Genomic DNA, 15,260 nt, shown 5'->3' on the forward strand with positions numbered 1-15,260 from the left:
ACAATACAGCTTTACCAGGATGCCTGCTTTCTGTATTTTCCATGAGTTCAACATGGATAAAATATTTATTCCACACCCTCCCCCTCCAAAATACTGAGAAAGAACCTTACATTAGCTTGAAAAAAGCCTTTTGTAAGTTAACCTCCTGCGGTTTTCTTCCTTTGATTCGTCTTTCCATACAAGTATTTCACGGGCTGGTAACGATGCCTGCCTTCAGCGTGCAGCAGGCAGCTCGCGATTCCCTTTTCGCAGCTATTTTGCCGTCCCACCACAAGATGTCGGTGTGACCCATTTATACCCGCACCGCGTTTCTCCCAGCCGACGCTTGCAAGTTGCCAGTGGATCCTATTCCTTTAAAAATCCCCAAAAGATACTGAGACCATAATTACGTGCGATCAGCGAAATAGAGCACGTACTGACAAGTGCAAGGCCACAATAGCTAATTACCTCACGTCAGTTTTGCAAAGAGCAGCCCTGCAATACTTCCCACACCAGTTGGTGGTTTCGCACCCACTGGGCAGCATGGCGTGAGGCCCTCCTGTGCACAGAAAAAAAAACAAAAAGGGAAAGAAAACCTGAGGCTGGCAATGAAGGACACCGATCCTGCTCCTGCTGCATCTGCTCTGAAGGTTTAAAATTACCTCAGTAGTCAACTGTTTTCAAAATGCGTTGCTTGACTGAGGCGTGCTACAGATACTTTATGAGTATAGCAGCATAAGCATTGAAAGTTCCTCAGTATTGCAGCACCATGTTCATATTTAAATTTGAAAGCCTGAAAACGTATTCTAAATTGCTGACATGTTTGCATTTCAAGGGCGTTTTCTTCTTCCAGTTGACATATTCTCCATGTTAGCGAGAAAGAGATACGAAAGATGATGCTAATTCCTGAGCCCTTAGGTGGTAAAAAGAGAGGAGACTCGGAGCAAGTTGAGTGCAGGATGGGAGAGCAGAAAGAGGCTACAAGGCTTCATTACCAAAATCTTTCTGATTCCTTGGCCTACGGAGTGGAAAGGGATCCTATAAACTTCTGTAGAGCTTTGCGCATGACATGAATTTAAAGGGTATTCAAAGCATCCTTTGTGCTAATTAGACCAGACACACAGTTCCAAGTATGCTTAAGATAGACATTTGAAAGACTAACACAACTGTTTCTGGGAATAGATGTAGCTGCCCCACAGTGAGCTGCATGAGGTGATGGTTTCTGTTTTTGTTTAAAGTGTAAGTGTAGGCTAGTTTACCTTTTTCCAGAGAAGATGGGAATAATTAAAATAAAAAATAAAAGAATGCTGTATTCCTGCACAGTGTTTTTATTAATGAAGTGCAAAACTGAAGTAAAATAAGTCAGGCTATCATCACAGAATTCAGTAGGGACAGCAATAACTTTCAGCAATCTCTAAAAGCATAATATCGCAACCAACCTGGCATACTGCTTCACTTCAGGGTTAAAGTTTCCTCATCAAGTGAATCATTGGCTAGGAAAACAGAAAACAGCTGCTGAACAGATAACAGGCAACACTTCAGGTTATTTTTATCACTGTTTTAGCAAGCCATATATTTGGAATTGCATTTTCAAATGATTTCTGGAGGGCACTTTGACAGGAGAAGAACCAATAGTTAAATAAAGTAGCATAACTCTCCTTTTCCACAATACTCAATTAAGTGGGTGGCCATTAATGTAAGTTATCTTGGACCTTTGATCTACCTTTGCAAATTTACTTACTTAGCGATGCAGCCTTCATGAATCTAAAATAAAATAGCAGCCTTAGAACTTTAATTATAGATATGCCTCATAATCCTGCTCTGCTAGCGACTCAATACAGAAGTTAATTTCTGATGGCTATCGAAATTCAAATGCCTTTTTCTTCATGAGTCCATTAGCAACCAAAGATCCCATATAAACTGACTCGCTGTTTTCATGGTAGTGGGAGTTGTAAGGACAAGAGTGGGGCAGAGCTCTGAACAGCAGTAGTCAAACAAGAACGAACAAAAGTATCTCATTTGATTATTTCTAGCATTAGTGCAACTGAGGGAAATAAAGAGTTTTCACCATCAGTTGCCTTTGTGCATTCTGCTTTACATTACCCAGCCCAGCTAAAGGGATCTTCCAGCCAACATACTAAAATTTAGAAATGCTTTTTCCTATTCACTGCACTTTCCCCTTAGGTCTCATTAATGAAACTATTAGCATTTGCAGGCGTTATTTGCCTTGAGATCACAGAGTAGCAAGAAGATTACACCACAGAGAGCCTTTGAGGTCATCAGTTCTGCTTCCCAGATGCATGCGGTAGATGGGATCAGACATTCAAGCCGTTAAGACCCAGAAGATGAAGGCTACGGGGACAATGTGATAGCATTAAGGATTCGGAGTTGTCTTTATTATCCTGCTGGGAAAAAATAACTCTGCCCTCTCCTGGAAGCTGTGAAACATGATTTTCACTGTAATTCTCCCTGCAGTCTTGAGTCTGACTGCCTGACATGCTGCAAAAGGCTCTGCTGTGCTTGTAGGTTACTAAGATTGCAGACTTAGCCCTTCAGGCACCCCTTCTTTGGGCAGGGATGGTTACGGTTCCCTCCTCCTGCCACTAACTTGGTTAATCAGGCCTGTATTTCACCTATGCACAACTTCTGCAACACTGTCCAATGCACTTCATAATCTTATAGTCTACCTAACCTGAAATCTGCTCCATTCCTACTGTCAAGCTAATTAAATCCCTTCCCTCGGTAACTTCGTATTTCAGTTAGAAGAAATACAGAGTTTGTATCTATTGCCATGTATCCCTTGGAAAAACAGAATCCTTAAACTTCCATTTAAATCAAAGAATCTTTCATATTATTTGTTCATTACTCGCTCATTATTCATAACGACAACACAATATTGAAAGAATCGGAGGTGCATTGAAATTTTGCTTTTACTACTTCTGCGTGAAGGCTGTGCACGTGTTGAAGCCACTCAAGACCCCAGCACTATAAATAGTGCTCTATTGTTATTGGATAAAAGATGAAACGAGTCTCCCAGCACTGGAGCACAGCGCGCCCTATTAAATGTTAAGCTCTGCCTGGGCTAAAAGTGAAAGGCGACATCAACCGATAAACCAGTCTGCGGGTGAGGCATACGACTGGGAAGAGTTTGCTCTGACTCTGCAGCTTCCCCAAAGCAACACAGGAGCAGCAACTTACCTTTCTGCCTCAGCAATGGCAGAAGCTGTTATAAGACACTGGGTGGAAACTCCCATACGCTATCAAGAGCAGTTTGACGTCCAAGAGCTGGAAGCACACAAACTGGACCACTCTTTATATGCTTTGCCAGGCCCTTCTACGGCTGCCCTGAGCAGCAGAAAGTGTATTGCAGAAAGTACAGCTGGGGCCGGGAAGAGCGGCCAGGAGGAGGAAAACACATGCTTTCAGGTCTTGCTGGACGTTGTGCAGTTCCGCCCTGAAGATATCATTATTCAGACTTTCGAAGGCTGGCTCCTGATCAAAGCTCAGCATGGACCCAGGATGGACGAACACGGTTTCATATCCAGGAGCTTTACCAGACAATACAAATTACCTAATGGAGTGGAGAACAAAGACTTGTCTGCGCTTTTCTGCCATGATGGCATTTTGGTTGTTGAAATGAAGAACTCAGTGGGAAAGAATTAGAGTCTTGTCCATAGTATATTGGTGAGATAAAATCATTCTTAATACAAAAAAATAATATTCAAGCAACACTGAAGAGTGTAGTGAGCATGTGACTGTATTTATATTACAGTAAAAGAAAATCTTTGTGTATATATTTTTCAGTATGCTGAGTTTATTGTTTGATGTGAAATGTCAAACTGCTTGCCTCCAGCTACATATGTGCTGGAAAGTCAGGCTTTTTGAACAGTAGAAAATTTACACTAGTCACAGCAAGAGGAAAAAAAATCTATTTGATAACTTATTGAAGATAAAGCACATTTATGAGTTCAGTAGGAGGACTTGTATTCCTAAGGAATAAGCATTTGTTATGACATAGTCATAACCATTAAAGAAGAAACAGACAGGTTGTGAGTCTTATGGAAATTTAATTTATGTACCGAAAAATCTGTTTTCTAATTTTTGAGATTAAATTCTTCTTCCTTCAGGCTCTGGAAAAGCACACAGATTGAGACTGAAGGATACTATCAAGAAAAAAAACCATCACTATTTCTGCAGTTCAAGCTTGTATGCGAAAAAAAACTTGAGACATTACTTTTTAGAAGTGTGTTGCATGTTTGAAACTATAAGAAATAAGAATAATAACTGACTATATTTGCTTGAAAACACAGTAAGTAAAAATGATACTTTCTGTCAAAGATAAATTAATTTGAAAGAAAACATTCAAAGACCTTTAGAAAATTTGTTTTATTTAACATATTCTGTTATCTATTAGCAACTGAAGAAAAAAATATGTTGCTTACAAATACTCAAAAGGATCAAATTCTTTCCTGTGAAGCCCCAGTAATAAAAAAGGCATTACTCTAGCACAGATGCCTTTATTCTTATGCATTTTAGTTAGTCTTGTTTTTCAATCAGATTAGTATTCTTCATGTTGCTTGACAGTCTGTGTCTTCAAGAGCAAATTTTTCTGCCTATGTGTAGTCCCACTCTCCCTGTACCAACATGGGCTCTACATGAATTTAATTTTAAGTGCGGGGGTTCCTTCCTACAGATACAGTTTTAATTTCTGTCCCAGTTTGTCTCATTTCATGAGAGTGGTACAGATGAAATAAAAATCCACCTACTATATCCAGTATCTGGTCTTCTCAACATTAAAAAAAAATAAAAATGCTGTGAGTTTGTAAATACTCAAACATTTGAGGAGATCTGCAGCTGCAAGTCAAACTGCCTCCTTCTATGTGTACTGGAGATGAGTATGACTGCTGTGCTATGAATAGTAAAGGAATGTGGAATGGAAAGTGCCAGGTTAAATACAGACTCTTTATGATAGCCATCTGCTGTTTGGACAAATCAAAAACATATTCAAATGAAACTGAATACAAATACAATTTGAAGAATATGAGAAAAATCTGATGAACAAAACCCAGGCTCTCGCTAGCTGAACCCAGAGAGTTCCTTTAGTTTAAAATGAAAGCCTTATGCTTGTACTTCTGCACATGTCCATTCATTAGAAAGATTTATGTCATGGTTGTTTAGACTTGAAGATATTTGAAGCAATTGACTTTAGAAAAGCGGGTAGTCCAATGCTTGTATTTTATTTATTATTTGTGCTAAAACTCACCAGGTATTTGTATAAGAAATGCAGAATAAGGTCTGGATCGTAAATTTCCATCATGTGCAATTATTTTATTTTTTTAATAGAGCAGAAGTCAAGAACCTAATGTTTTCTAACAAACCAAAGCAAATATAAAACATATGTCTCCACGTTTCCATTCAACCCACACTTTTCCCTCATCTTGTCTGGGTTTAGTTTGTGTATTGGTTTAAGATAATAAATGATCGCATAAGAAAATCAGATCTGGATTTTCAACACTTTTAGGTCAAGAAGCTTCCTTAGCCAGGAATTTGATGGAAGATGTAACATGGATTTTAAAAAAATGAATTCTAGATACAGGTCTGGATTGAAAATTTACATGCCAACTTTACAAAAGCTCACAAGTTTAGACCCATGGTTACATCTCACCTTATGACACAACTGTTGGGATAGAGTTCAGCACCACCAGTTAGTAACCTGCTTTGCTGATTTTTGTTTACAGAGAATTTTGTAAATTTGATCACTTAACATTATAGGTTATTATAAAAATGAGTCTAGCTATGATTGCAGTGATGGTATTCATAGCCCTAGAGATTTAAAAAAAGCAGTTATAAAAAAAACATAACTGATTTAATTATTTCAAATTAGATCATGATTAAAGTACTGGAAACTTGGCAAGGAATTAGACCAGAGAGCCAAAATCATATCATCTGTTCTATATATGTTAATACCATGGTTACACACAGCCCTGCTTACGTACACAGGCCTGCCTTACAAAACTGGATGGAGAGTTTGGCATTTGGCTGTTGTATATAGTAGGTCTCTTCACACCATTCCATGCTCAGGTCTGTACTTGTTGATGATGTCATCAGTTAGAAATCACTGGAACGTACTGACCCAAACACGGCAAAGATGTACCGAGGGGGATTTTGCCTCTTGTAGTACCCAGAGCTTTGCAAAAGCCTAATGTGTACTCCTTGGAGAATGGGAACTTGCCCGGGCCCAGCACCAGGGTGCTCTTTTAACGGGGACCACGCTGGAGTAGGGACCTGCTGCTGGCTTCCTGCGGTTTGGCACCAAGAACAATGCAGGGCAAAGCGCTTCTCTCCTTTTTTTTTTTTTAGTGGCAGTTTATGGAACATTCTTTGATGAATTATTTTTATGTATTTATCAGAACAGTCTCAAAGTACTTGGCAGACTGTTTCCGAATTGTCTGAAAAGAGCAGTTTTCACATATTGTACATGATGTTTTACTTTTATAACCTGATTAGAAATGAATGTGAATGTCAAAGTGAAAGCTGCTAATATTGCTCATGGACAGCGGAATGAGAAATTTATCAACAGCAAAGGATTTCAGAACAGCTACAGCTTAAGACAGGCTTAAGACATGCTGATGTGGTTAAATTGAGGACCCTGATACTGGCTGCCTACGAAACCCTTGCCCAGAATAAGCGATAAATGCTGCTGCAAACCCTGCAGAGCAAGTGTTACAGAGCCTTCTCAGTTCCCATCACTGAAGGGTTGCCTTCGTAATTGATCAGACTGCCTCTCCAAATGGATAAAGATGATTTCATGCCTGAAGCTAAGCACTGTGAAAAATGCTTTCATAAAATAAGAAAATGTCTCAATATCAGCACTAGTCTCCAAAAGCAAGGTAGCCAACATATTTTTCCATGTGATCCCAGTGCGCAGAAAGCCCACAAATTCCTTGGACTTGTTGTCTTTTTATAGTTTCTGCTGCATCCAGGGCGTCTGAGATCTCTTTACACAATCTGATACTTGTGGTGCAATGAACCGAGGCTGACACCCATCAGTCAGTCAATAGCCGCTTGGCTACAGCTCTGGGCGTTGGAAAAGAGGAAAGGAAACCCCTGGGGTATCATGGTGGCAACATTCCGTCTAAAAGGGGTAGGTCTTGGGTTCCTTAGTTCATAGCCAGGAATCAAAATATGCTTTTTCATCTGAGTAACGCTATGATATTTGGCTTTTAATGGGAGTAGGAATATTTCTGAAAATATTGGGTGTACCTTTTCTTATTTGAAAGAGACACTGGCTTCTGTCTTGCTGACTACCAGAGACAACAGCTGGCCCCTGTCATCCAGGGCACAGCATCTCAACGGCCCTACACTGTGAATGCAGGGACTTAGAGCTGTACATTACATTGGAGATACCTGAGCTGGCCCCACTCATGACAACTCTGGAGCCAGGAGTATTGCCCCATCTGCCCTTTCTGGTCCAGAAAGCCCAGACTGTCCATTGCTGTGCTCAGGCTAAAAAAATCATCCCTTATTAAAAATACTCTCACGGACAGAGAGACAGCAGAAACACGGCACTACCCAGCCAGGTTAGTGCTAGCGTGGGGGTTTCATGTCTCTGCACCACAGTGGGCTGTAGCCTTACCGCAAATCCCATCAATCTCCTTAGCCTTTAGCCACGTGGTAATACCACTGATGCCAGCATTTTCAGGAGGAAGTATGTCTAGCAGCCGCTTGCACAAGTAGAACTGATGCAAGTAGAGAATCATCTTCAGTTCCTGTCATGCTCCTTGGTGTGTTTACTTGTGCTTTGGGCTGGCCCTGACCCCAGCAAATACCTCTCTTCTGCTGACGAAGCATGCCGCTCCTGAGCCCTGCAAGCTAATACAGACACAGAATGGGCAGGTCTGTGCACAGAGAGGAGATAGAAAACTGTAGGGCCAGGGTGGGCCTCGGCATGTAGCCAGCAAGGAAGCCCACCAGAGGTGTCTCAGGCAAGGATAGGGAGCAGGAAAAACACTTCAACTGGTTCAGAAAATATATATATACACACACACAGATTTTAAGGCATAATGTTTAAGCCTCCTACAAGAAATATGTGACTTTTTGATAAAATAAGCATTTTTAAGGGCTAAGAAAGACATTTCAAAATTACTTTAAAAATTTAGGTTGTTAATAGAAAAGGAATACTGTGCATGGACTAAATAAACCCTTGGTGTGCTAGGATGAGAGAGTAAGTCATCTACTATATTCAGCTATGTTTCTTTCCAGTTGCACATCCCTTCAATTTTTCTATCCATTAACTGTACATTCCCATCATGTAAGCAGAGATACCATGGCAGAATCTCCAAACATTTCACTTGCTCTTAGCAGAGCTGGAAGATATGGCAGTTAAAGTGTGAGTGCCCTATCTGAACTAACCACCCCAAAACTTCCACAGTCAAGTCCTCATCACCTCAAGCTGGTTTACTGATTCACTGTAAACTAGTCAACATGTGCAGTCATCCCCCTCATTGGCTCTGCATAGAGTTGGTTTGATCCAGTAAGACTTCCTCACCCAGGTGTGGCCATGCAGTCTCCAGGGCCGACTGGCATCTCGCTCTCTGTCTCCACAGTACCGATGCGGTGCAGAGCTCGGCTGGCTGCTCCTGCAGCTGATTCAGATGTCCAAACAGTGCAACACGAGGGGTTCCCTGCATGTGTGTGACTCCACACAAGAGGCAAGATGGGATCAGAAGATGTTTTGCTTTCCAAAATATTTGGGTTCCAAAATTATTTGGCAATAATTCCTTTATTATTAGTTCCACTCCTCATTTTCCAGGCTATCCCACTCTTACCTTAGCCTGGGCACCGGATGCCGCAGCAGTGCAGTGGTGTAGGCACTTAGAGCAGGTATAGCTTTTGTCTGTGAATAAGCCGACTTGGAGTTCAGATACTGGGGTTAAATAAGTCCAAGTCTTAACTAAAAGCAATAGCATTACATTATAGCCATAATGAAAAATTAATGAAGGGAAATGATTTTCAGAGAATGGTTTGACAAATAGAAACATAATTCTTGTACTCTGTTGTACAAGGCAGACAGAAACTCATGAGCTACCTGCAGTGGTGACAGCTGTATGCATTTTAATAGTATTTCAAGTCTATTTTTTGTAACTTTACCACAATTATTCAAGTCCTGGTGTCATGATCAGTATGTACTGTACAAGATGCACCATAAATACAGTCTCTGCCTTACTGTCTATATGAAGCCTTAGAGCCTGGAATGAAACTGATAGGGACTCAATGCAGATTAGGAGACTCTCAGGCAAATACATGCAGAAATATGAACTCTGAGACTCATTCTATCACATTACCCATAGCAATATTTATCTGAGACCTTCTAGAAACTTCCGCCTGAAATGGTTACAGTGCAGAGACAGTTAAGGTTTCCAGATTTATAGGTTTAAAGGTCGGAAGAATCGGTGATGATCCCTGGTGTGATCCCCTGAACAGAATCCACATCATCTCACTTGTTAATTTCCTTATGAAGCCCATAATACGTTTGACAACACATATTTAAGACATCAAATCTTTATTTAAAGACTTCAGTTGATGGAAAATTCATCACAACCCTGCATAAATTGTTTAAGTGTTAATAATCACCACAGCCAACTAAAAGCAGGTTTTTCCCCAGCCCTCTGAGATTTCCTCTGTGATGTAAGTTTTACCCTAAAACTAAAAGTAACAGTCTGGACAGCTCTTGGGACAGTCTTTTTACTATCCTGACATTATGAGTTACAAAGATAAACAAGTTTAACACCTGCCGCTAAACACCCTCTTTACTTACTAATAGAACACAAAGGAATTCATTGATATGAAATACTGTGAATATCACTTTCCACATACAGAGCAGAAATATTTATTGAATAACCTTGGTATATTTAATATCTCTCCTGTGTCACCATTGGCAGCTTTGTCATCTTCATCCCCTACTCATCCAAACTATTGTTTAGGATTTTGTTTCTTCCTGAATAAGTCCTGCCTGTTGTCCCACTGGCCACATAATGTTTAATATACCTTTAAATTTTGCTCCTAACTATCACTTGGTATTGCTTGCTATCAACTTTTTTTTCCCATTTCTACTTTCACTTGCCCTTTTATAACAATATATTTTAAACTCACATAATTCTGCTTATATGAATACAGTTCTGTATTTATGGGTAGCTAATAAAACATTATTCTAAATGCATACAGAATGGCCGCAGGCAGGTTCTGACACTGTTTCTCTTAGGAAATTATAATCTCTTAACATTTCACTAATGATACGGGATGCCTGGTATGTCTCTAGCACTGAAATCCCTTCTAAAACACGGGTTTAATAAGGAAGCGACAGGCTATACCACCTATGATAAGTAATTCATACCATTCACCTTCTCACCCATACACAGCCCAAACCAAGCACAGCAGGCACCTTCTTCACCACCTTATCCTTGGCAGGCCTTTATGTTTCCCAAAACACCAGCAAAACCCAGACGCTATAAACATTTACCTTGGAGTAACTTAATGCCGTTTTCAGCTACTGAGCTTCTCAGAACTCCTCATCTCTTGAGCTGACACAGACAACATGAGCACCTCCTTGACCATCCTGTCTGTCCTCCATATTCTCAAGCAACAGCACAAGCTAAATTTTTCTCCTTGAAGACAGCAATCTCACTTATTCAGAATTTAATGTCACTGCCTCCTGCTAGCAGAATACAGTGTCTCAGCTTAAACAGAAGCACTGAGAGAATGGAAGATGCTTTGAGGGTCAAACTGCCATTGAAACCAATCTGTTGCCTAAGTTAGTGGGAACTTGTTCTGGTTTCCAGGCTGAGACAGAGAACTCACTCTCATAAGGTTCCACAATGGACAGTAAAAACTCATAGACACATAAAGTCAAGTTAAGGCTCAACCATCCTGATCAACTGAGAGGTATAACTGAGGAGCTGCCAGTGACTAGCCCTTCACTCTGAGGGCAACCTCTGCCAGCTACCTCTCTGCGCAGGGCCAGAGCAAATTCAGGGTTGATGTGAACCCCCTCAGCCAGAGGACCCAAGTCCCATGCATTTCTAGAACCCAGCAGCATTTATTTTCCCATGAGACACCTGTGTGGACTGGCCAGAGTTAACACAGGTACAGAACCCACTAAGGAGGTCACCTCTGCGATTTCTCTGTCCTGGATGAGGATGGAGATACCTGCATGTGGGAAATGAATTAATGCTCAATCCTTCATTCTTGCTACCATACTCTATTCATCCTATGCAATGAGTTTATTGCTGACATAACTTTATTTTCATGTCACATTTATATGACACTAGGACATAATGTTGGCCTCGCTTGGATTTCTTTACCAGTTATCCACTTAGGTCACAGTCTTGTTTTTTATAAAATGTTTGTTATCATGAAAGGTATTGGATTGCAACATCTAAGACTGAGATTATTTCTCAAGGACTTGTGCAGCTTGGGCTAAAGCACAGCAGGCTCATGCATCCTCTTTTGCTGTGTCTCAGTCTTTACACTTAGGAGGTAAATTCTGCCTGTATGCGTGTCAAGGGACTGGCAGTCAGTCTGGACCCATTCGTCTGTAGCCACAAGAGACTCTCAGCACCATCCACAATGTCTGTCCAGCACATACCCCCACTGCCACAGCATGGAAGAACTGCATACATAATGGAATTATCTTGAGAGCATCCTTAGGTGGTTATGAAACATTATCTCTTCAGACAAGGAACAGAGACAGACATGCATTCCAAGGGATATTAAATGGAGGGTTGAGAATTTCTGAGTAACAGCCATCTATTACACAGACTATCGCAAAGGTCAAACAAGAACCTCAGTGTTTGTGCTCAATTATCTCTCATTTTAAACAACCTAGTTTGAAAAAAATATGCAATTTCTGCTTAGTTTATGTTCCCACTTGAAAAATATTTTCTTTTCTCCTAAATTCCACTGCATCTTTTCCTAATTTCCATAGCACACTATAGTGTCTCCATTTCTGATACCTGTTTCATATTTTAAAGGACGATTCTACAAAACATTTAAAAGCTAATCATATTCTATCTTTTAGAAGCTGAAAAAAAGAACCTTAGCATAACACATTCGTCACATTTATTGCATTTTCTTCACTGCTTTGCTAGTTCAAAGTCTTTACCTGGTTTTAGCTCGGTAATTTGTGTTTAAAATCATTTTGTGCCCTCTAGTGGCAGCTCTGCCACTGCTGCTCTGGGAGGACTGGGAATTGGACATTACAGTTACAGATGATGTAGAAATGGAAGAAAAAGTTTATTCCCCCTTTAAGGGAATTTATTATCCATATGTACAGTTTTAAAAAAAAACCCTGTCATTTCTAGTTATCATGAGAAAACAAAGCAAAATCCAGAAAAAACCCAAACAAAATAAAACAGCAAACCGAAATCATCTAGATACACAACACAAATAGCAACAACAAAACAATCATATACTGAGGAAGCATTTGAGTCTGCTCTTAGAAATTATCTTGATGAAAATTGGCCTATTTGTAGCCATTTCTTTGCACAAAGCACTGTTCAGTGCTGGTGTCCTACTAGGACATTGTTCAATATCCAGACACGCAGTTTTTCCAGGGTCCAAAGAAGGGATATCGTCGTAAGGAAAAGGCTAATTGCCACCAGAGCTTTGTCTTCTCTCATGGAAAATCACTTTGTTTTTCTTTCTAAAACAGCAAAGTGATAGCATAGAGGAAAAATAACAAAATAAAGAAGGAAAGATTTGGGCGTTTCAAGGAAAAGTTACACAGAGTGCTACACACTGTTACTATTTTTAGTTTTAGAGCCTCTACTCATTCACTTTTGTCTAGTTCAAGACACCCTAAACCCCTTACCTTTTCCCCAAAACGTTCCCAAAATTTTTATTTTAAGCTTTTTCACCTGAGCAGAAAAATAAGTCAAGCTGCTTTCAACCAGCTCTTTCAGCATATATTCTCAGTGATCTTGAGATGCCTAACTCCAAATTAAAACAAACAGATATCCCATACATAGATACTAGTAGCCATTTGGCTTTAGTTTAGCTTTCAGTTTTACCCCCCAAATTGCAAATCCACAGGAACACATTAAATAATAAACATTTTCACTAAATTATAGGCTATTAGTCTCAATAGGATCGGAATAATATTCGCTTTATCTTGAAAACTTAGTTCCCAATGAAGATGAGTAGAAATTCTGACCAAGCAAAGTATTCAGATACATGCTTTGAGCAGATAAAATGCTGTAAGTCAATATGTGTTGTTCTTATTTTGAAATCCTTGCCTCTGCTAGTCTGAACAAGAAACAAAGCTCAATCAATCAAGCTCTTCTACTTGGCACTGCAGATGGTTACTGAGGGCCTAAGAAGCTGGCTTCTTCAAACCCTTTAAAAACCTCATTTAGGGTAGCTTCTAATTTTGCACACTGGTTTTCTTGAAAATAATTGTTGAGTTTTTTAAAAAGTTAATTTTAACATCCACAACAGAGTGCCTGCACACAGTGGTAATCAGAATTGTCTCACTGGTGGGAGAATTTGGAAAATGTCATTTACAACCTTGTTATTGTTCCAAATTCTCTTCACAATTTTGTCCACTAAGGAAGTAATATAACACACTTTTTCCTTTCATAATTTTGCCTTATTGATGGTGTTAGTGCCTCAAAAACCATGATCCAATTTCACATAACTTAATTTTTGTTAAAAGCTCAAGATAAAACTGGAAGATTTTAGAGAATAACTACTTAGCTAGTTTACACTCATTTATTTAAGAAAAAAATATTCCCATTGGCTTTACAGATCATATGCCTTCAGATTCTCCTGGTAGCAGTTTTTGCACCTGTTGAACATGATGCTTTTGCTTGTGTCTGTTTGAGACACAAATACTGAGCCAGAACTTAGTAAGAAAACATCAGATCTAATGCATCAAGGGGGCAGGGGAAAACGGGAGAGCTACCACCTCCACCACCAGACCTAAGGAAGTGAGGCAGGCATCCAGCTCAACGTTGTCCCTTCGTCCTGCCCTGGCCATGACAGCCACAGCCTCGACTGCCTTTGCAGCTGCGCAAGACATCTTGTTTATCATTCCAGGTTGTTTAATGAAAGCAATTCTTAAATGTGTCTATTTATACAAATTAAGTAGGTCAGCATCATTTCCAGTACTGATCACCTCATGTGAAAAAACTATTTCAGAGAAAACAACATTCATAATTGTTGTGGTTAAACCCCAGCCAGCAGCTAAAAGAACCACACAGCCTTTTGCTCACTCCCCTCCCACACAGTGGGATGGGGGAGAGAATCAAAAAGAAAAAAAAGACAAAAAAAAAAAAAAAAGACAGCTTAATAGGACAGAAAAGGAATAATAATAATAATATAATAATAATAATGTACAAGTGATGAACAGCACAATTTCTTACCACCCAAAGTCAACAACCAGCTAGTTCCTGAGCTGCCCTCCCAGCCCACCCCCAATTGTATACAGACCATGACATCATATGGTATGGAATACCCCTTTGGCCAGTTTGGGTCAGCTGTCCTGGCTGTGTCCCCTACCAGCTTATTGGGTGCCCCCCACCTTCTCGTTGGCAGGGCAGTATGAGAAGCTGAAAAGTCCTTGATTGCTTGGCAACACCTGAAAACATCAGTGTGTTATCAACATTATTCTCATCCTAAATCCAAATCACAGCACTACACCAGCTGCTAGGAAGAAAGTTAACTCCATCCCAGATGAAACCAAGACAATGATTAAGAACACTGAAATTAAGATAAATAAGACTGAAAAGTTTGGGAAAGGAGTTGAATCAGGTGCAGTAAAATACATATAAAACAATAAATGGTATAGAAAAGGCAGATCAGGAGCTAATTTTCTGTAGTTTAGCTTGTGAGAATTCACATTAATGCACAAGACTGCCCAGACCAATGTTAGGAGTAACTTTGGAAGGAATACAAAACCCCAGTCACTTATCTTGACTTGCAGTAATCCGAATTTGGGATGAAACCTAAGACCAAGGTTAAACTGCTCCAACTCTATCCTCCTGTTGGGGTTCTAGTCCTTACTCTAGGTTGGCCACATGTGTGGAGGGCAGCACGCTGCACCGTGGCTCAGGTGCCATAGCAATCCCTGCATTTAGCAGAAGAGAACCATGTCAAAGGCAGACACTGACAGCAGAACGCTGACAACCACTACCCTTGATGGAAAAAAGAGCACTGACACATGCTGATGCAGGGCTTGAGGAGCTCCTCAGAGGACAGTAATCATGACCAGGCCAGGTCAGGGT

General features: G+C 40.2%; 1 protein-coding gene across 1 annotated transcript; it reads left to right on the forward strand.

The window, feature by feature from the left end:
- The first annotated feature begins 3,042 nt into the window (after positions 1-3,042).
- On the forward strand, positions 3,043-5,366 carry HSPB3 (heat shock protein family B (small) member 3). The gene is made up of 2 exons (XM_054809992.1): positions 3,043-3,663; positions 4,107-5,366. Exon 1 carries the CDS (start codon positions 3,043-3,045, stop codon positions 3,640-3,642), a length of 600 nt encoding a protein of 199 aa, XP_054665967.1. The 3' UTR covers positions 3,643-3,663; positions 4,107-5,366.
- Positions 5,367-15,260: the final 9,894 nt, after the last annotated feature.

Source organism: Grus americana, chromosome Z (genome assembly GCF_028858705.1).
Source record: "Grus americana isolate bGruAme1 chromosome Z, bGruAme1.mat, whole genome shotgun sequence".
NCBI classification, from domain to species: domain Eukaryota; kingdom Metazoa; phylum Chordata; class Aves; order Gruiformes; family Gruidae; genus Grus; species Grus americana.

Excerpts from the sequence above, each read along its gene's own strand:
- HSPB3 (XM_054809992.1), top strand. The coding sequence starts at position 3,043 with ATGTTAAGCTCTGCCTGGGCTAAAAGTGAAAGGCGACATCAACCGATA.